The 22,124-nt window shown below is 38.0% G+C and overlaps 1 protein-coding gene and 1 long non-coding RNA gene across 3 annotated transcripts in view; both read right to left on the reverse strand.

The window, feature by feature from the left end:
• Positions 1-556: 556 nt before the first annotated feature.
• On the reverse strand, positions 557-2,075 carry LOC121729491. Its single transcript, XR_006035976.1, has 2 exons — positions 1,935-2,075; positions 557-975 (listed from the first exon to the last, which is right to left on the reverse strand). It is a non-coding gene; the product is annotated as an uncharacterized LOC121729491 (long non-coding RNA).
• A 5,305-nt stretch (positions 2,076-7,380) lies between these two features.
• LOC121729373 overlaps positions 7,381-22,124 on the reverse strand; it is a 170,213-nt gene continuing 155,469 nt past the window's right edge. For both annotated transcript variants that reach the window (XM_042117858.1, XM_042117856.1), the window contains 2 exons: positions 11,692-11,802; positions 7,381-10,466 (listed from right to left, as the gene is read on the reverse strand). In XM_042117858.1, the coding sequence (XP_041973792.1) occupies positions 9,398-10,466; positions 11,692-11,802 (1,180 nt within the window). In that variant the 3' untranslated portion in view covers positions 7,381-9,397. The remainder of the gene's footprint in view (positions 10,467-11,691; positions 11,803-22,124) is intronic.

Consider the following 22,124-nt stretch of genomic DNA (forward strand, 5'->3'; position numbering starts at 1 on the left):
CTTTAATTCACTCGTCTTTTAGGCTAACCAGACTTTTTCCTGTTCTGAGAGGCTAACCAAAGACTAACTTCAGGAACAACTTAAAAGCTACAAAATTCATTGTAAGAATTCAGATTAAATTGAGCCTGAATTCTGTCGTCTACTATCTAGGAACGGGAGTGAAAGCTTTTGTTTTTCGATTTGAAGCGGTCAGTTTGTGATTTGTATGGACAATGCGCCCCAGCGTCATGTTTTACCCAATATACGAAAAAAATTACTCTTTTAGCACTACTTCTTTTACAGTGAACTATAGTAAGAGACACAAATAAACCCTAATGCTAATTGCTAAGTACTCACATACGGTTTTGCTCGATAGTTTTACTACGAATAGAAGGAAATGACATATTCCATCGAGCCGGCTCGAAGCGAACCTTCGAGCTGTCAGTTTTGCGGTCCACACGGTGGTTATTGCTCGATTTGTAGTAAAACTGTTGAGCAAAATCGTATGTGAGTACTTAGCTTAATTAAGTATTATCACTTAGTTTTGTTACATTCTGTATAAAGAAAACATAAGAAACAGTTTGTAACATTTATTCAAGTACACCAACAAGTACCGTAGTAATACGGCTTATCCCATTGCATGCCACAGGGATATTCCACCTCAGGGAAGTAGATCACGTCAGCAGTATTACAAGGGTTGTGGACATCCCTGTAGCCGGAGCAACTGCTAGTCGGACAGAAGATGCTAGTAGGACTGCAAATACTGGCGGGACAACAGGGATACTGCACTTCAGGGAAGTAGACCACGTCGACAGTATTGCATGGGTTCTGGACGTCCCTGAAACATGAGCAAGAGCTGGCAGAACTGCAACTGCTAGTAGGACTGCAGCTGCTGGTAGGACAGCAATTGCTAGTACAGCTGCAAGCACAGGGGCATCCCACTTCGAACGGGACGGGATATGGAAGACATTTGTCTTGACACAGCCCTTCGTTGTACTGAAAGAAAAATAGCAATTTGTTATTCCGAAATTCTCAGATAATTCTAAATGGCTTCTCCAAGTTAGACAATGATGGACAAATACAGACGATTATCGACATGGGTAAGTGCGTTTGTGCACTACACGGAATTTTACCGTCCGGCGTTCAAAACTTTCACATTTGTCATATCAAAACGTAAGAAATCAGGACGCCGGATGGTAAAATTCCGTGTAGTGCACAAACGCCATATATGGCGTTTGTGCACTACACGGAATTCGAGTAGGTATGCTCTTATATGAGCATACCTACTCGTGTAAGATTTCTCGTGATCGACGTTGATTTACTGTGAGCGTAGTAGAAATGATGGCTATCATTGTCCAATATGAACACGGACGTTTAGTTGAAAAGCGCTTCTTTAAAGGTAGCTCCCTCACCGGGAGCATTCGCGTGTATATCATCATTATAGATTCGTAATTGAGCATTACATTACAATTCTACCTCACTGACTGACGAGCATTCGCGTGTAATGTTACATTATAGATTTGTCTTTGAGCATTACATTACAATACTACCTCCCTGACTGACGAGCATTCGCGTGTAATGTAACATTATAGATTCGTCTTTGAGCATTACATTACAATACTACCTCCCTGACTGACGAGCATTCGCGTATAAATTGTAATGTAACATTATACATAGATTCGACTTTGAGCATTCCATAGCAAGTTAACTTCACTGTCACGTAGCATTGATGTTACAAGTTGTATCAAGATATTACACATTGTATTACAAGGCGCGCATTGTAATGCTCGGTTCTCCTCCCTCACTGATGTAATGCTCGACTCTGTAACGTTACATTACAAGCGGATGCTTCCGGTGAGGGAGCACCTTTAAAGAAGCGCTAGAGACGAGACGATGTCAAGAATCTCTATGTCCCTAATCTTCTAGCCTCAAGCGGAAAAATGAAGTGCACCTACCTTAACCAAACACAATAAAGCGAATAATATTTTGAAATCCATTGTCACTATTAACCTACTTCGAAAAATGCGAGTATATTATATAGAAGGCGATAAGATACTCTTGAATATTGTGACACGGTTTCCAAATGGCGCAGATAGCGGTTCAGTAAAACATCACGTTTGCATATCAAAGGGGCAAAACTTTAACTCTCTATCATTTTTTTAGAATATATTATTATCTGGTACACTTAGCTCTATCAATTGATATTTTGCCACGTGTTGTTGTATTAGAGTAGTGCTTCCGCCCGAATGGGTCGACTTGCTGTGATATTATACGGTCATGGGCGTACCCAGGTTCTGGGCCAGAGGGGGGGGGGGGGCAAATTACCCAGGTTCTGGTGCCAGGGGGGGGCAAATCACCCAGGTTCTGGGCCAGGGCGGGGCAATAATTTTTAGTTGTAAAAATACTGGGGGGGGGGGCTGCCCCCCCCCCCCCCCTCGGTACGCCCATGTATACGGTCAAACGCGAATTTCAATGAATCAAGGTAAGCTTAAGTTTCCTACTAAGTAAAACTTACAACTTAGGGAAGTAGATGAGCAATACTTGCTGTTGCTATTTTAATTTATAGCTTTCTAGCTAAGAGTATAAAAATTGTAATTCCCCTAATAGCTAAATCAATTAAGATGACTAAACGTTCATAACTTGAGGATATTTGGGACAGTTACATAAATACATAAATAACTTGTGGCCATCTATCAAACTCCTTTGTGTTCGATGACTGAACGAAATTCATAGGAAGTTGCTAATGGGAAGGATAATCTGAGGCCTAAACTTTTGAACGGATTTCATCGGTAATTTGTGTAGTGTATTTGAATTTTGAATAAATATATTATTGTATATTGCATATTTCTAATATAATTATCTATTATGTTACATATAATGATTTATTTGTTTGGAACCCCCGTTTGGGTAAAGGCCTCCTCCAAATTTGACCACCACTCCCTGTCTAGTGCCACATCTATCCAGTGTCTGCCGGCTACTGCTCGTACGCTGTCTGCCCATCGTTTGTGGGGACGTCCTGGTCGACGTAGGCAAAATGACATCATAATTGCGAATTTTAAAGTAATTTAATTTAGTATTTGGAGCAAATAAAAGGCTTTTTAATTTATTTATTAATTTATATTGTATATTTTATTTTATCATTTTTTACAAGCTATAGGTTTACCATAAGAAGAAAGAAATACTTTTGATACGTCATAGCTGCTACTGGAAGGAAAAACAAATGTTTGATGAATATGGAATATATAATACTTATTTATTCGTCCATAATATTTGTATTATGAATTTCCAATAATCCAATCAAAATAATTCACATTGCATATCGCTACGCCAATACAATTTACAAAATAACATCCAGCTTTGGAAATTGGAATCCTTGCATCAAAGGATATCGATATGTTTACCTAAATCAAATCCCACCAAAAACATTTTCATGTAAAAATGTTGCCAAGATGAGAACATAGACCTATGTTCTCATCTTGGCAACATTTTATTATAGTTACTGTATAGTTAGTGGTGTCAAAAAGTAGTGAGATATCATGTAGAGCCAAGTTTTTAACCTTACATAATCAGCCCTAAATCTAAAAACCATAATTTTACACTAAAGCGTGGCAAAATACTTGATGATAATATTATAATGTGTCAGCCGTACGAGAAGAATTTAAAAACTCTACAGTCTACACACTAGTCAAAATCGGTGGCCTGGCCATTTTAAAATAAAAGTTATTAAGTACAACAGAAAAGTTTAATATATAAGTTTAAAGCCTAATAAGCCTAGCATGACAAATAACAAAATGGCCAAGACACCGATTTTGACTAATGTGAAGAGTTTTTAGATTCTTCTCGTACGGCTGACACGTTAGAATATTAGGTATTATCAAGTATTTTGCCGCGCTTTAGTGTAAAATTAAAGATTTTAGATTTAGGGCTCGGTTATCAAAGTACTTTGATAACCGAGATAAGACATAGGACACTTTTTATCCCGGAAAATGTACGGTTCCCGCGCGATAAACGGATTTTGGTGCAACGGAGTTGCGGGCGACATCTAGTGACATGTGGCTGTTACACAGTTACACACTTAATACCACGATCGTGTGAATCGCAGACACAATAGATTTTCAATTGTAAGAGATGGCACTCAGCGGCTCACTACGACTTTTTGCCGCGCGATTATTTTACCGACCGACCAACATTCAAATAAAATGTCACTTTACGACATACGCTATAGGTTTCATTTTACTCTACGCCACTAAAAAGCATCGGCGCCATGGGTTGCCGGTTGCTAGATCAATGTCGGTAGAAAATGTGAGCACCTCGCCTCGTCGCGTTGCGGTCTGAATTGACCCTAAGAGCTGGCGCGCACTACGACTTTTTGTCGCGCGATTATTTTACCGATCGACCAACATTCAAATAAAATGTCACTTTATGAAATAGGCTATAGGTTTCATTTTCTACCGACATTTGTCTAGCGACCTATGCCGCCGCTGCTTTTAAATGGCATAGAGCAAAATGAAACCTATAGCTTATGTCATTAAGTGACATTTACAGCGCGCAAGCTCGTGTCAATTCAGACCGCAACGCGACGAGGCGAGGCGAGGCGTGGCGCGGCATAAAGTATGGATTGGACAGATTTCAGTTGCGTCAGACGTCAAGCGAATCTGTCAAATCCATACTAATTTAGAAATGTATCTAAGCGTCGCGTTTCGGTCTGAATCATCAACCGGGTTGATTCAATTCAATCGCCAGCAGGCGCGGTCCGAAGGTCACAGGGGACATGACCCCCCCCCCAAAATCTAAGGTCAAATTGAAAAATCTCAAAATCTTGCCAAATAATAAAAGGAAATTTCTAGCTATCCCCTAACCACCACTGCGTCCGACCTTATGCCGGCTCTCGACATAGGCGAACGCGTTGGCCAACGCGTCTGCAGACGCGTTGGCCAACGCGTTCGCCTATGTCGAGAGCCGCCATATGACAGCTGTCAACTCTGAACTGTCCGAGGGCGCAGATAAAAAAAAATATTAGTGTAGTGAGTGACCCCCCCAAAATTTCAGGCTGCGACCGCGCCTGATCGCCAGGGCCCAGGTGCCGCTTGCATATTGATGGGAGTACGCAGAAAAATCTACTTACCAAAATTGAAAATACCACGACACAGCTATCTTCTAGTGTGTGCTTGCCTTGCCGTAATCGTGACATGAGGTAGTCGCATGTCTGCTTTTGTCCTTAGCCGTGACATATGGCCGTTACACACTTACGTGTATACGAGGTCGTAACTCCCGCAGATTGTGTTCGTCCATAAACTTGACAACTCAATCCCGACAGGTTTACACTGATTTCAGTATTTATGAGCATAACGCATGCAATTTAGTACGTACAGTACACTACTCAGCTCTGTGACAGTCAAGACAGTCATTGGAGTTTCTTGATCAAAACAGTGAATTCATTTATTGCTGTTATAATGTGCACATTGCACAAGTAATATATTCTCCATACGTTCATCATAATTCATATTCATACTTTAAGAGGCCGGGTGCCATCGAAATTCTCATACATACGTAATAACAAAATCATTTTCTTATACGAAAATATTTAACATATAATGCCATAATGTCCTTAATATATTTTATTGCTTAGTACCTAAATTTTAAAATACGCGAATAGTAATATGTGGTTTCTGTGACCGCTGCTCGCTTTAACGGCAGAATCGGTTGAAATAATAATATTATACAGAGTGCAATTAAACCTTCCTGCCAAATTTTCATACATTAATACACGTATTTTTTCTTTTATAATCACTCAGTACTAAAATGTTGAGAAATAGCTTCCGAAAGTTATCCTAAAAATCACTACAATTAATGGACACGACGCGTCGCCCGCGCGTGACGTGACTCCCGCCACGTCACCCTCTCTCATATCCACCACCGCGAGTGACCGTTCTGCAACGATTTTAAATGGGATAAAATGTCATTAAATTTTTTTTTTGGTTGAATGGACTCCTAATGATACTTAAGCCCTGGAAAAAATTTGACAGGAAGGTTTAATTGCACCCTGTATAAAGAAACCTACGATGCTAGAAAGTAGGTATCTACTATCTACCTTTGGCTGTGGGAAGAGACAAATGTTTTTACTTTTTGTCTCCATAACTCTTCAAGTCTACAGTGTAGGTACTGTAATAAAATAATTTAAGGTTAATTAAAACAAAATAATGTGACTTTAGATTCTTTAATATTGTTTTAAATCACAAAAAATAGTGTTCGTTCACATTTGAACTGCAAGTTTCACAAGCTTCAGGAAAATTGTAAAATAAGGTCCTCCACACACGCGACAAACACTATCCACAAAAAGTAGCGTTGTGCATAGAGTACTTATTGACTTACATAATATAAATTATTTTGACTAACTAGTATCTATCTTGCAAAGCTCCATGTAGAAAAAAATACAGAATGATTTTTATTTTGAAGACATTTTTACACAAAATACACACAATTTACTAACTTTTTTTTATTTGAGTATAATTAAGATAACATTTTTGTGACATTGAATTAGTTATTACTTAACAGTTAACACTGAAACAATTTAAATATGTTCTTCAACTATATAATATGAGCAAAATGTTTTGGAATACCATGCTGATTATTTACATAATATTATATTACAGTAATTTGAAAAACATTAGGCCGCTTTCGACTAGCTACAAATTATTAAATAATTCATTGTAATTATGCAAATTGCAGCTCCAATTTAGATAATAATGTAAATTACAAAATGAACTAGGCTACTGATTTATTTTCACCCTGTCTGGAATTGAAATTTGCAATTACCTAACAGAATTAACAACGATTCTATCAAATAATTGTGGGAAACCAATGCTGTTAAAAAAACTATTTTTTTTGTTCATGCAAAGACAAAAATAAGCGGAAAATTAAAATTACTTAAACAGAAACAATACATTTTGCAACACTCTGTATATTATTAATACAAGTACAATTATTTCAGAATTTACAAGTATTCTTACTATAATTGTGGAAATTTTAAACTGGCATCAATGTTATTATCATGTTTTTTTTTTTAATTTAACAAAAATATATTTATTAAACAGATAATATTATGGCTGAATTTTCTACCCAAAGAAATAAACAATTACTGAAATGCAAATTGTCCTACTAGAACACAGCCTATCTTATTGTAAAAAGTAACACAGCACTTAAATTATTGTTTCAAAAATTATTTACAAACATTAATTAAAATAGTGATAGTCTATTATAGATATCGATTTATTAATTAAAATAAAAAATAACATTACCAACTTCTTTTTAATAAAGCTTATTTTGTGATTTGATAGATTACTTTCAAACAATTAAAACAAAATATATTACGATTCCAAAATATAAGTACACAAATAAACATAAAATTAAAATATGTGCACTATCTATGTAATATTTACAATTTTTTTGTGCTTTTATGTGATTACGAAAAATAGATGCATAGGGTTTGAAGCGTCTTCTATTAGCTCTATTTAAGCCTTTTATTCGACCACCAAAAGGTGGCTTCACTATCTACTTTAGAATTCTGCTTTATATGACTGGCAACGGCGCAAGTAAGCAATAATTGCCTTTAGCTAAAATTGCCCAAAATAATCACTTGTTAGTGTCAGTTTACGATGCAACGTAGCGAGTTGTTATAAATTAGAGGCGATGCATTTTTAAATAACCCATTAAAACCTGAACTTTATTTACTACACAAGAAGATACACATTGAATTAAAATTCGAACGGCTCGTTTAAAAAGGTATCGCGTCGCCTCGCCACGTTGCAATGATAACTCACCATTAATCACAACACAACGCTATCCTATAATATCTTTTTATTTATTTTATCGATATGTTACATGCACAACACTATTTTTATACAATTTAAGAGTTTTTTTTACAATTTTATACAACATAGAACATTTTCCAAAAATACATCGTCCTAATATTTTGGTTGAAGCTTAGTAGACAATAGACATTTTAGTGGTAATAAACAACAATTTAATGAAGCTTAACTAGTAATTGGGGTCTTTATGGACCACTTAAATGACGAAGGGTCTAGTTTAGACCCTAACTATACATAATATATTATTATTTGGCTGTTTTTATGTTGTGCTAATTTACAAACATTTTTTTAATCATCCACACACCTTATTTATGATATGATCACATCAAAAGCTGTAAGTACATGCAATTGTAAATTATTTGCTGTAGCCATCTATGTAGTTAAATAAGTCATCTAATTGGACGCTTAGGCAGTTCATCAATTTTAAAACATCACATATACACATAACGTAAAAAACACCATTTACCAACACTTTTTTTTATTTTCGTTAACAACCGTGTAGTAGCATTATATTTCCAAAACAAATTATATAAAATAATGCGTTCAATGAACGGCCTAAACCAAGTGTCAAATTGTCAGACTTATTTTACTAAATGGCTGCAAAATGTACTGAAGAACACCAATTTACTTTATAATCTACATATTGACTGACAATTGAGTTTCAACATTAAATATTCAATACAGTCACCTGTCGAGTATACTTCAGTATCAAGAATAGCTTATTATATTAGAATTAGGAATATTACTTACAATTCAAGAAAGTTACAATATCACTCTGTATATGAAGACCAAAAATAAATTCTTATTTCAGTGGGATAAAACTGTATTAAAATATTATTGGGGCTTAAATGTGGTTTGAAAGGTATCACAAAATAGGGATTTGGCAGAAATTAAGCTAATATTATAGAGACAATATTCTTTAATCACATTCAGAAGGTAGAAAGTGTTGATAACTATTTATAATTAGATAACACGTTTTAATTACGGTAAGTTTAAGTACATGGTAGGTCCAGATAAAGTTTAAATTAGGGAATTAAAAAAAGACTGAAATTTTACACCAGTGCGACTTGATGATGCTGAATTATGGCTAACAATCTCCTAAAAGCTGACATGACTATTAAACAAAAAAAACTAAATCAAAATCAGCTCATCCGTCTGGATGCTACGATGCTGAATGGATGCACACACAGACACGTCAGACTTAAACAACCCTCTATTTTCGTCAGGGGTTACAAAGGTGTCATTTGGCGCTAACTTAAATTATCTGGACTTACCCTGTTTTTCCTTATACTATAAACTGAAGTATAAGTAATTATCGCAAAAGACAAATCTAATCTTTTGTCTTGTTTATACTTTAGATTAAAGTTCTTTTGTTGACATAAAATATGACAGGAAAAAACCTGAACCGCCTGTATTTTTTTGTGTGAAGCAACACTATCCTACAGTGCATGACTTTTAAAATGCATTTAACAGACTAAAGTCCATATTTATACAGTAGTAGTCTGTATAATAGCTGTATACAGAACACAATAACTCGTATCTTTCACAGTTCAGGCGTAGCTCTGGGCGTGCTCCAAAGGTATATCCGACAGTTTATTCCCTTTGTCCATCCAATTTTTTAACCGCCCCCTCAATTCTTCGAGACTCTTCGATTTCGCTTTATTTATCCTCTTGTACTTGACGTCTTTCGGCTTGGTTACGTTCCTGTGGTTGGACATCACCCGGTTGTATGTCACCACCTGGTTGGACTTCGTTTCCGGATCCCCTTCGTCGCTTTCGGCGTTGGAGGTAACCTCTTCGTCGGAGTCGGGGGCGTCCATCATCCTTTTTGGCACGTAACTGTAGGACCAGAGGTCGCTCGATTTCTTGGCGTCCTTGTCCCCGTCTATGCTCTTGACTTCGGCGGTTAGGACCACGCTTCGCATTCGGAAGTTGTCACGCCTTTGGGCGAGCAGGCTGGTCTCCTTGTACTTTTGCTCGTCCGTTTTGTTGGCGTCCTTCAACTCCTTCTCCGTGCTGTTCTGAGCGCTCAGCCCTTTAGTGGAATCTCCGTCGGCCTCCTCCTCGACGCTGTAAACTGTCTCCAGTATTTCCGGTCGCCGGAGGAAGCCGTTCGATCGCCTAACGACTGTGTACTTGAGGTTGGGGTCTATCGCGTCGGAAATGGACCGCACTATGGTGACGCTGTCGGTGCTGTGGGAGCGGAACCTCGGCACGTGGGGGAGATTACAATCGGAGTCAACATCCTCCATTATAACCGCGGAGTCCGAGTCGTTCAGGGAATCGAAGTCACCCGTTATATGGGTGTCCTGAAGCATGTCTCTGAAATCTGGAATGTTCTGGGACATGTCTATGCCGTTGTCCAACAGCTTCGCCTGAAGAGTCTCTATAACCTTTTGCTGCTTCATGATGATGGACTCTCGCAAAGCAAGCATGTTGGTTATCTCCTTTTGCTTGCGGACCAGCCTAGACTCGAAGAGGAGGAGTTGGCTGGACAGGGATTTAAGCTGCTCCGCCTTCTCCCTCTGCAGCCTGGTGACTAGTTCCTCCTGGGTCCTGTGAGCTCGACGCCACGTCAGCAGCTGATGCGCCTGAGCTCTGTACTTCATTCTGAGATCTCTGTAACAGGAAATTTACGACCATACAACAATTTTGCCAATTTAGGTAAATCAATTAAAAAGTTACGTTATATTTCAAGGAGGATTGGACGTAAGAAACTTCGGGCAAATAACTCATTATCTACTTGGAAAGTCGGAATGTCATTGGGATCAACAAAACTTCGTGAAATATGTTCGTAGAAGCAATAATGGAGATCCTTGAAGAAGTATAATTATCTGGGCGACGGTCATAAACAATCAGAATGGCCGTGGCTCCAGGGAGGGGATCAAATACAGCCTGTATGTGTATTTACATCTTAACTTCCCTTGAGTGTTTACTGTTTACTGATGTTATATTTCGGGATAAATATATCTAATTTCTAGTATTTATATGCACTCCATTGTGGATATTTTACTTATTTGTACGTCGTAAACATGTGGACAGTATTTTGCGACTTCGCGGTTTAAAACTGCTCCATACGAGTTATACGCGCACAACGTTATACTTCATAATATACATTTTTGGCTCCTTAAGAATGCACCTGACCCTAACTTGACTACATACTTAAACCTAGATCTCAAAATCTGTAAGGTCTAGAAAAGTGTTTTTTTTTTACACAAGTAACTTCAGTTCATGAAGTAAATGCTCAAGACGAAAACACAATTACCGTACTTTCTGAAAAAATGCTCGATAGTTTCTTTTTTACAAAAAACTTTGTTTTAGACATTTTTGCATGGATCTTCGAACTTCGAACTTTGCTGTCTTTTCTATAATATTTTTTAATATCTAAAAAGGTATTGGTAAAACCTAAATTTGGTCAAAATACTTTTTTCATAATCATTTTAGTTCGTCTTTTATTCAAGTAAAACTAACTTGGCGATGATTCCGCGTCGTCTTTTTTCACCTGGCATATGAAAGACGGGTAGTGAGTGAGAGACGGGCGTGAGAGAGATACAAGGACGATGTTTGATTTTTTGGGTCAGTAGGCCTCTTAAGTTATCTTGATAATCATGCTTAGCCCTTACGGTCACTTTACAAAGTCGCTAGCAATATGTGCTTACGCCCGATTCGGGCCCTGTATGTGGACTATTCATACATTATACGTATATCATCGAAGAAATTGATTCATAGGTATATGGAGATCCTACATCATTTGGGGTTATGCCATGTAAAGTCGTGAACCTATCGGCTGGGATAACACGACCAAATTGCCTAGGTTAGTACATTCTTTTTATGGTGACATTACCTGATGGTCCTCCGTGCCTCATCGAGCGTGTGGGCCTCAAGGGGGTCGGTGAGCGAGGCCGCCAGCGACACGTCAGGCTCCGTCGGGCTGTTCAGCGCCGACTCGCTCCGACTGGTGACAAAATATTAAGAATTAGTACGCGCATATTATGCCTGGCCGTAGGAGGGCAGACGCATTTTCTCAACTGTTATTAGACATTTCCTTTTTAAGTGAATCGCACAGCTGTACGCACCGTACGCGCCGTACGGGTCAAACGCACCGCATATTTCACGAAATGCTGACGAATGTGCGAGGTTTCATTTTTAATTATTATCATTTCATACAACGAATTCTAAAATTCGGCGCGTGCATGCTGACAACAGTCATGCGATCACCTTACGCGCACAGTATGCGTTTACGATTCGGGGTTTATTCTAGCCTAGCCTTTTTTAACAATATTAGGCTTTTTACTTCGGCCGTAACGAAGCGGATTTTTCACGTGGTACATTACAATAGCATCAAGCACTGACAACTGCAGCGTTTCCAAGCCTTTTTAACAACGTAAGGCGGACTTTCCAATATCGTATAACGCGTTTTCTTCTTTTCCCTCTTAATCCCCCGTACTAATCAAAATATCAAAAATGTTAACAGCACATATAAGCTATACAAGGTTTTTTTCGGTCCCTTTAAATTGAAAAAGAGAATATTTTTAAAGTGCGGCATACGTGATACGCACTCCCAACACAATCAGCTATAAATCCGACATACAGGTGGTACGAACATTGGTACAAATGCTGGAGTTTCAAATGGAAACGATAAATAAAAGGAAAGTTCTGAAGTCGCAGCCTGCCGAGTACATTACGAGCTCCAAGTTCGCTAACCACTGTAATGTATTGTAATTACATTACTGAAGTTTTGTATCGATTTTATTAAAGTCTTTTAATGCGACTCCGCTAAAAAAAATTTCACTTCTTCATTATCATAATTTTTTTTAGCGGCGTCGCACGTTAGAAATAGGTAAAAATGTTAAACTTGCGACAGTTTAGGGTCAATTTATACTAGCGCAGAGTCGAAGCGCATCGAATGGAATTAATAAAAACTGAACATAACAAATTCAACCTTAACTCCAACTGAGCGTAACGCACAGATTAGACTTCTAGCGAATTCGCGCGAATGTTCGGTAACATTCGCGCGAATTAGCTAGAATGCGCGCGTCGTTTTAAAAATCTCAGAAGTAATGTGCGTGTTACGCTCTGGAGCTAAGGTCGAATTTGTAATTTTGTTTTAGTAATTCGCTTCGATGCGCTTCGATGCGCTTCGACTCTGCGCTATTATAAATTGACCCTTATTCACAAAAAAACTAAACAATAGACATGTAACTTATATATGTCGTAGGATTATTTGATAAATCGAATTTTCGCGAAAATTCTAGGTATTTTTCGAAAACACGGATAATTAGATAATGGTAATAACATTTTTCAATTATCCTAAAAAAATTAGGTTTTTTGGGAAAACGCGAGTTGCCTTCGTAACATTGCACATTCTTAACGCTGATTGGCTTGATTTTTGCTTACTGGCCAACTCTTATTCTGATTGGTTACTATCTTTTCCTATGTATCTTTGAGGTAATACACCATAGAATTATAAAGGACGTAACCTCAGAATTAGTTTCTGGTTATGTTAAACTTTCAGCACTAATTTCACATGTATCAGTCATTTTGTATTTACAGACACACTTTTAGATAACTTTTCGCACTTATTTTTAAGTCCAACTGCAATTTTAAACACATTAAATATCAAAAACTGCTAGCTCGCTTACAAAAACAACAGCAAACAAAACAACGCGTGACAATGAATTGACATTTAAAACGTCAAGTCTCCAACCAATCAGAGAAGATGTTGTTGTGAGGCGCTTAAACCGACCAATCAGTGTTTTTTTTCGATAATAACTAACGATTCGTTTCGCAATCGTACTAAGGCGACTCGCATTTTCGCGAAAACACTACCTTTTGTCAGTAAGATTGAAAAATGTTATCAACATTATCTAATTATCCGTGTTTTCGCGAAAACCCTAGAATTTTTGCGAAAATTCGATTTATCAAATCATCCTACGACATATACAGTGTGTAACAAAAATAAGTGATAATACTTTAGGGTGTGTACGTGTTCCTTGTAGAGAGTTCACTGTGAAAGTAGCAGCTCTGAAAGACGAAAAAATTTTTTCACTTTTGTATGGGCAAAGGCCCGAGCGTCACGAGTTTCCCCATACAAAAGTGAAAAAAAATTTTGGTCTTTCAGCGCTGCTACTTTCACAGTGAACTCTCTACAAGGAACACGTACACACCCTAAAGTATTATCACTAATTTTTGTTACACCCTGTATATAGCGCAAAAAATTCGCGATACGTGCGTCTGCAGAGGGACCATTTATACAGTGTGTAACAAAAATAAGTGATAATACTTTAGGGTGTGTACGTGTTCCTTGTAGAGAGTTCACTGTGAAAGTAGCAGCGCTGAAAGACGAACATTTTTTTTCACTTTTGTATGAGCAAGGGCCCGAGCGTCACGAGTTTCCCCATACAAAAGTGAAAAATTTTTTTGTCTTTCAGCGATGCTACTCTCACAGTGAACTCTCTACAAGGAACACGTACACACCTTAAAGTATTATCACTTATTTTTGTCACATCCTGTATATCCAAATAATACCATAACAGAAACTGTCTTATAACCTCTAAAAATTCTCATTGAATAAATAAAACGGCCTCATAAGAGCATTTCTAGGGAGTTTTTAAATACAAGTGGGCTCCAGTGAGATGGAAAAGCTAGAAAATGTTAGGTAAATGTTAGAATGCTCCACATAGCGTATTCATAACGCCGCGTTTATACGGTATTGTGTTTGGGACAAGTCATAAGAGACAATATAGCGTTTTAACGGGCTTTGGCTCACCACTGTATCATCCCCTGTGTCGCCAGGATCATGATCTCAGGTAGCCTGAGTCCTGAGGGTCTAAATATATCTTAGGAAATTAATTAGAAGAAAACAGGAGTAGGCAGTATTCCAATTTCTTCCCCATACAAAGCGGAATTTCTTCCCCATACAAATATTACATTCATGATTGTGCACGTCCTATCTGCTATCCTTATCCAATCTCTCTCCGTAGGGCTGCTGGAAGAGATTTCTATTAGAAATAAGCAGATCCTTTGTGTCGTCTTACTGTGTAAATTATTGTTTTGTTAATATTTCTTGTGCACAATAAATCATTAAATAAAATAAAGCGGGAAATAGCACAAAGTCACAGATAAAATAGTTACAGATAGACAAAATAGTTACTATGACAAAGTTGCAATGAACGAAAGTCAAAGAACTTAAGAGGAAGTACCACGTGAATAATAAAACCTCTATTATCTTATAATGTTTTACTAGCTTACTGGGCTTTTGCTTGCGACTTCGCCTTCATGAAATCCTGACATACAATACATTGATCCATATTGTATCCCCCCTCAATTCCTCTTTTCATAAATTTTGCAGATAGGGTGCATATTTTCGACAACATTTGACAAGAAAACTTTTGCCAGATCAGCTACTACTTATATCTCTTATTACCGATGAATAAGTATTAAATAACTCTTTTTTTTATGAAATAAGGGAGCAAACGGGTCACCTGATGGAAAGCAACTTCCGTCGCCCATGGACACTCGCAGCATCAGAGAGCTGCAAGTGCGTTGCCGGCCTTTTAAGGGGGAATAGGGTAATAGGGCAGGGTAGGGAAGGGAATAGGGTAGAGGATTGGGCCTCCGGTAAACTCACTCACTCGGCGAAACACAGCGCAAGCGCTGTTTCACGCCGGTCTTCTGTGAGAACGTGGTATTTCTCCGGTCGAGCCGGCCCATTCGTGCCGAAACATCCCACGTATGTAACTCTTAATTTAAAACGGTTAAACCGTTAAACTCACGCTGGCGCAAAACGGGGTATCCTATAAAATCGCTTCATCCTATGCCCTGGGCCCGCGATGTGCAACAACGCCACACCACAACGCCATAATTTTCCTCCTGAGCCCTGACTGAGAAAACCGATTTTCCCGGAAAATGATACATTCCACCAATTACTTGCAGAAACCTTATTTATGTGACGTCGGCCTTCGCGAGTTTATTAAATCGCATAATAGAGTTAAGTTAGCAGTGAATAAACAGTGCATTTATGTGTACAGAAAATATTGAGCTAAAATTAACACCGTGCGTTTTTCGCGTAACTTTCTGCCGCGCACTGTAAAACTCTGGAACGAACTGTCACCAGCACTATTTCCGGACCTTTACGACCTGCAAACCTTCAAGAAGAAGGCGTATTCCTTCTTAAAAGGCCGGCAACGCGCCTGCAGCTCTTCTGATGTTGCGAGTGTCTATGGACGACGGTAGTTGCTTACCATCAGGTGACCCGTTTGCTCGTTTGCCCCATTATTTAAAAAAAAAACACAAAGGCTACTTTTTATCCTGAAAAATACACTTTTTCCGTGGGACAACACTGCAACTGTAATAGCTAAGTTTTCATAAATATATACGTCTACAAGATGTTGCCCGCAATTTCTGCCGGAAACTGAAATCAAGAACTGTACAACCTTTTTGGGATCAAAAACTATTGTGTTAGAAGAACTAACGAATTTTGTCGCGGAGTACTCTACTTATTTCCGAAGTTTTGGTTACTTACTAGCCTCGGTTATCCACAACATATTTTGTAAGTGCTCAAAACTATGAACGATATTCTGATGAACCCAGTTTAAATATAAAAAATAACTATTCTATGTCCATTCTTTTTTCCGTATTTTTGCCAATATCGACTATACAATGTAAATTTAAATATAAGTTTAAATTTAAGTAAAGGGTATAATGGGATTGACATATCTTCGGATAAAAATCCCTAATTAAATATAGATAAAAAAAAAACAAAATCGGCTGAGCTGTTTAGCTTCGAAGGTGTAAGTTGTAACAGACATACTTTCGCATTTATTAGCATGGAAAAATCTAAAATATGATGCCTATTTGCACTGGCTGAAAGAAATCAATTTGGGCAAACGTTAACGTTTTATAGAGCAACATAAACTTGTATTAGTCGTAAACTCGGACATCGCCAAATTGGATCTCTTGAGAACATTTTGCCACTCGATTACTACTTATTAACCGACTTTTAAAAATAGGGTATTCGACGTATGTAATTTTTTTGTTAAGTACTTGTAACCTCTTTCGATCTTCTGAAAAAGGACGTTAGGTTATGATGTGGCCGATAATGCATCAGGCATCAGGTGGCATCAGTTGAGGGTTTTTGACAGTTTATCTATTCAACAGCGGTGTCAATTGAATTTTTTGTCTGCCAATCAAAAAAGTTACTGCTTTCATGACAATTGTAAAGTGACACGTGGGAGAGCCATGCTTCGGCACGAATGGGCCGGCTCGACCGGAGAAATACCACGTTCTCACAGAAAACCGGCGTGAAACAGCGCTTGCGCTGTGTTTCGCCGAGTGAGTGAGTTTACCGGAGGCCCAATTCCCTTCCGTATCCTCCCCTATTCCCTTCCCTTCCCATCCCTACCCTCCCCTATTACCCTATTCCCTCTTAAAAGGTCGGCAACGCACCTGCAGCTCTTCTGATGCTGCGTGTGTCCATGGACGACGGAAGTTGCTTTCCATCAGGTGACCCGTTTGCTTGTTTGCCCCCTTCTTTCATAAAAAAAAGCAAAACTAAGTATTCCATGTAACTGTAATTTGTTGAGACCAAGGCGGCAACATAGATTAGGTTTATTAAAGTTCGTATTCCGTTTACGAATATTACGTAGCCACGTAGCAATATTCATAAACAGCCTTACTTCCAGAATTGTCGGTAATATTCGGAATATCGTGATAAATCCTTGTACCGCGTTAGGAGGTAAAACGGGGAGTTATGGGAAATCAACTGTCAACGTTTGAACGTTGGAAGCGATACTGCGAACAAGTCGAGCGTATTTTCGAATTTGTATCGGAGATATCACATGACCTTATAACACTTGGATCGGTGCCCTAATTCTGCTTTTTTATGCTACATTGACGCAGCTTCGTTTTTTAAGGTTCCGTAACAGGGGCCGGGGTACGAGAATGTTGTGTCCTCCTCTAACAAACATGAAATGGCGTTGTTAATGTAGGCCGCGGCATTCTCGTCCAATTGTTTTAGTCTCAAAACATTTTCGTAGTAGGTCTACAAGAACGAAAAAGTTGAAATTACTTGGCTCTGTTCTCTAACAGTCTGTCCATAAAATTATGTTTGTCATCAGGCTGTATTTTAAGAACCGTGGTAACTAGACACTTACTACCTCGATCGTGGAAAAACCAGACACAGTAGCTTATCTATTGTTATCGGCCGCCGGTGACCGCTTGGGGCTTGAGACATTATTTTTTAGTTTTTATACAATTTGTAATAATTACGTGTTTCTGTCCTCGACACAAAAATATTAAGAACCAAACAAGCTTTTAAGAATTTTAATAGATCACTCCAAACAACTTCGAAATATTTAGCAACTTACCGTAATTTCATAATTCTTTTAGCTTGTACCAGATATGAACCCATGCACTTTTCTAATAACTTGAGTTTCACTTTCAAACGCGATCCACTTTTCATGCTTGTTTAAACAAAATTCATATTGTTTGAAAACTTAATTGCCAGGTGAGCTGTAGAGCAATCGTATCCCAAAAGTGAGAGTTATAACTTTATAAGCCTTATCTTCTACCATCGGCTTGACTCGGCTTGACATAAACCTAGCCAAAATACCATACGACTTAATTATATTTGGTAATGTTAGTCGTACACTGTACAGTCTTTTGGCTAGGTCCTAAGGTTGTCAAGCCCAGCCAAAGATGGCCCGACTCAATAACATTCGCAAAGAACCAATTTTTGGCACAAGTGTATTGAGTATTCCAAATATTTCTACAGAACTAGTCCACTGTATTTAACACAATTTGACAGTATTTCCAGCGCTCTGGAGTAAGGCACAGGTACCGGCAGGATTATGGGGAACACTAATAAAGTGGAGTCGACATTTTGTCTACAGAACTCGTTTCGACGGAAGTGATAAAGTACAGTCGCGGAAAAAATGTTTCAGTCAATTATTTGCAATTCTTTCAACACTTAAAGTGATTATTAATTATTATGATTTATGATTATAGCAATGTTGATGCTGCAAACTAGGGCCACATTTCCGCGTTTTCTGGATGGACGTATAATATTATGCATCCATCCAGAAAACTTCGACTTCGAATTGTATAGTATTGAAATCAATTTGTTCCAAAAAAGTTCCACTGGGCCTTACACTTATCCAGTATAATTCATATTATGGTTTTTTTTCTAAATAGCTTTGCTCAAAAACACAATTTAAAATAGGAACTAACCCCAATAAATCATTTATAACTACTCACTTTAAATAAAACATAAATAATAAATTCAAAAGGCTTAGGGTCATTAGGGTAATTCTAATTTCTAATCTCAATTTGCAACGTAAAGGACAGTCCCCAAAAATGTCAGCCCTTTTAGCTTAATCAAAACGGCAAATATTTAGAGGTCAAACGTATTAGAACTATCTGAGTTATTAATCATTTCGGGCGGGGCGACAGAATGTCTGGAGTTGGACAGCTCTGGGTTTTGGCACAGATTACAGTTAAGTTTTAATACATAACAATTATGAATGTGTAATGCTCACACACGGTTACTCTACGCTCACTAAAAGTACTCACATACGGTTTTGCTCGATAGTTTTACTCCGAATCGAAGGAAATGACATATTTGATATATTTAATTCCACCGAGCCGGCTCGAAGCGAGCCTTCGAGCTGTCAGTTTTGCGGTCCACACGGTGGTTATTGCTCGATTTGGAGTAAAACTATCGAGCAACACCGTAAGTGAGTTCTTACTACTCAGCATAACTCATAACCTCGGTTTAACTTTAACGTATTTTGCATCAATCTGATGAGTTGTGATCTGTCGGCTGGGTTTGACATAAACGCGACAAAACTACGTAGGTCTCCCATCTGCATAGGAATCAACTTCTCTGATAGTACAATTTTCGCCTGTTGCAAGATGCAAAATCATCCTCTGTGAAGACAAAACTAATTACCATGCTCAAAATGTTAAGTTACGTTTTTTATCGTTAACACTTTTGTTATTGATCGTACCTCGGTTAGGGGCGGTCACGGCTGAGTGAAAATGAGCTGGAGGCGGCGGCAGGTGGTTTCCGCCGACAGCACTTACGACCAGGGTGAATGCAGCTCGTTACAATTACTCGCGCATTTCCCTAAACTTACGCGCAGCTGTTTTAAAGCGGTTTGTTCTACGTAGAAATAATATTATAAATGCGAAAGTGCTGTTGCCATTTCACGCTCAAACCACTAAACCGATTTTAATTAAATGACATGTTCAAAATTGTTTTGTCTTAGGTTGGTACTCGGTACTGGGAAAGAACATAGGGCAAGTAAAGTTTTTGTAGTATTACCAAGCGGTAAGTGGATTTAGGTCATAAACATCTAGCAAACTGTTACAAAAGAACGAATGTTACATTTTTGGGGTTTATATTGTGGATAATGGTGTTGGTTGCGTAATTACCTTAATTTCATTGTTTACTTATGTCGTGTTAGTATTAAGCATGTACGCAATTGTTTGTTGTCCCAAATAAAATAAAAAAAATGACATGTCCATAAATGCCTGACGCACTAAGGTGTTACTCGTATATCGTGTCTTACAGCTGCAATACACGAATGAGCTATAACTAAAGACGCAAGTGAACTAAATCAAAAACGACTCCTCATTCCTCAACCTACTTATACAGTGTGTAACAAAAATAAGTGATAATACTTTAGGGTGTGTACGTGTTCCTTGTAGAGAGTTCACTGTGAAAGTAGCAGCGCTGAAAGACCAAAATTTTTTTTCACTTTTGTATGGGCAAGGGCCCGAGCGTCAAGTGTTTCCCCATACAAATGTGAAAAAAAATTTTGGTCTTTCAGCGCTGCTACTTTCACAGTGAACTCTCTACAAGGAACACATACACACCCTAAAGTATTATCACTTAGTTTTGTTACACACTGAATAACCGATTATAATGAAGACGTATGAATGAGGCACTTTCACGTATCAATATTATCACGAGTCCGTGATAATATTGATGGTGTAATAGGCCGAATCGCAGTATCGCAGTAGTACTTGTGTATTCGCGTGATACTAGAAATTAGAATCATGATAATATTGATACTTTTTTTTTTCTTAATTTAGAAGCTTTGTCAAACATGACGATGTCGCTTCATTGGACTAATCTCTAAATGTAACAAAAAAGATCACAATAAAGAATGATTACTTACATAAAAAAGCTTAGCTATAAATAACGACATTGTAAAATATAATATATTATAACAACATTACTGAGAATATCCCCGTCGTCGTATGCCAACTTCAACTAATCGGTATAGAGCCATGGATAATTCCGACATAGGGTAAGACAAGATCGTATTAATGGTACCAGTGCATTTCAAATCAGATAATACACTCATCAGCTCAAAGCGAAAGTCCTCGTTTCGGTCACACTCCAACAAAATATGAATTACATCCTCAACTACATCACACTGCGTGCAGAGAGGTGATGGAGCTTTTCTGATACTTATACGTGTAATACGCCCCAACAAGTTCGTTTAGACTTTAGGGTAGTCAATTTTTAAGTTTTTTTCAAACACTAGTAGGTATTCGACTGGTATCTATTACGGTCTCACAAGAAACACGCCAAGTGAGAAGTGTAGACTGAATAACCCTTAATAAGCATATATACCTAACCTACAAACTAAGTTTCACTTTTAACCACAGAAACGAAAGTAAAAGATATCCTTTACCTTACTTGTATGGTTTCCCAAAAGTATAACATACAATAAAGTTAAGGGTTTCGATAAGAAGCCTTTTTATACTTATTTTACCTTCAGTGTGCTTCAGTTTGGAAGGGTAAAGGTTTCTTTAACTATAGTTTAGGGCTTAGGCAAATTCTTGGATCGATTGTCAATACAAGCAGAGGATCCTACTAGCACAAACGGTAAACAATCCGAACTAAATCCAACATGTTGCCTACTATATATATGTATATATATACTATACGTCATAATATCAGATTGACAAAAACGTTATCAAACGTCGAACCAGACTTTTTGTTTACTGACTGTATGCTGCCTCTAGCGTGTAAAAACATCAGTAATATATCCTATTCAATGTTCCGTGACAAAAGTTTTTAATGTGTCTAACATTAATAACTTTTGGCCTCGCAGCGGGATTCGAACTTCTGACTTCCAGCTTGAGCATCAACCAAGTGAGCCACATGTCTCAGCTGTAAATTATGTTGACAGGTTTTAGGTTTGATTACAAGAGTGGAGTTACATCTACCTGAGCCGTAAAACACATCTGTCGCTACTGTAA

Source organism: Aricia agestis, chromosome 8 (assembly GCF_905147365.1).
Source record: "Aricia agestis chromosome 8, ilAriAges1.1, whole genome shotgun sequence".
NCBI lineage: Eukaryota > Metazoa > Arthropoda > Insecta > Lepidoptera > Lycaenidae > Aricia > Aricia agestis.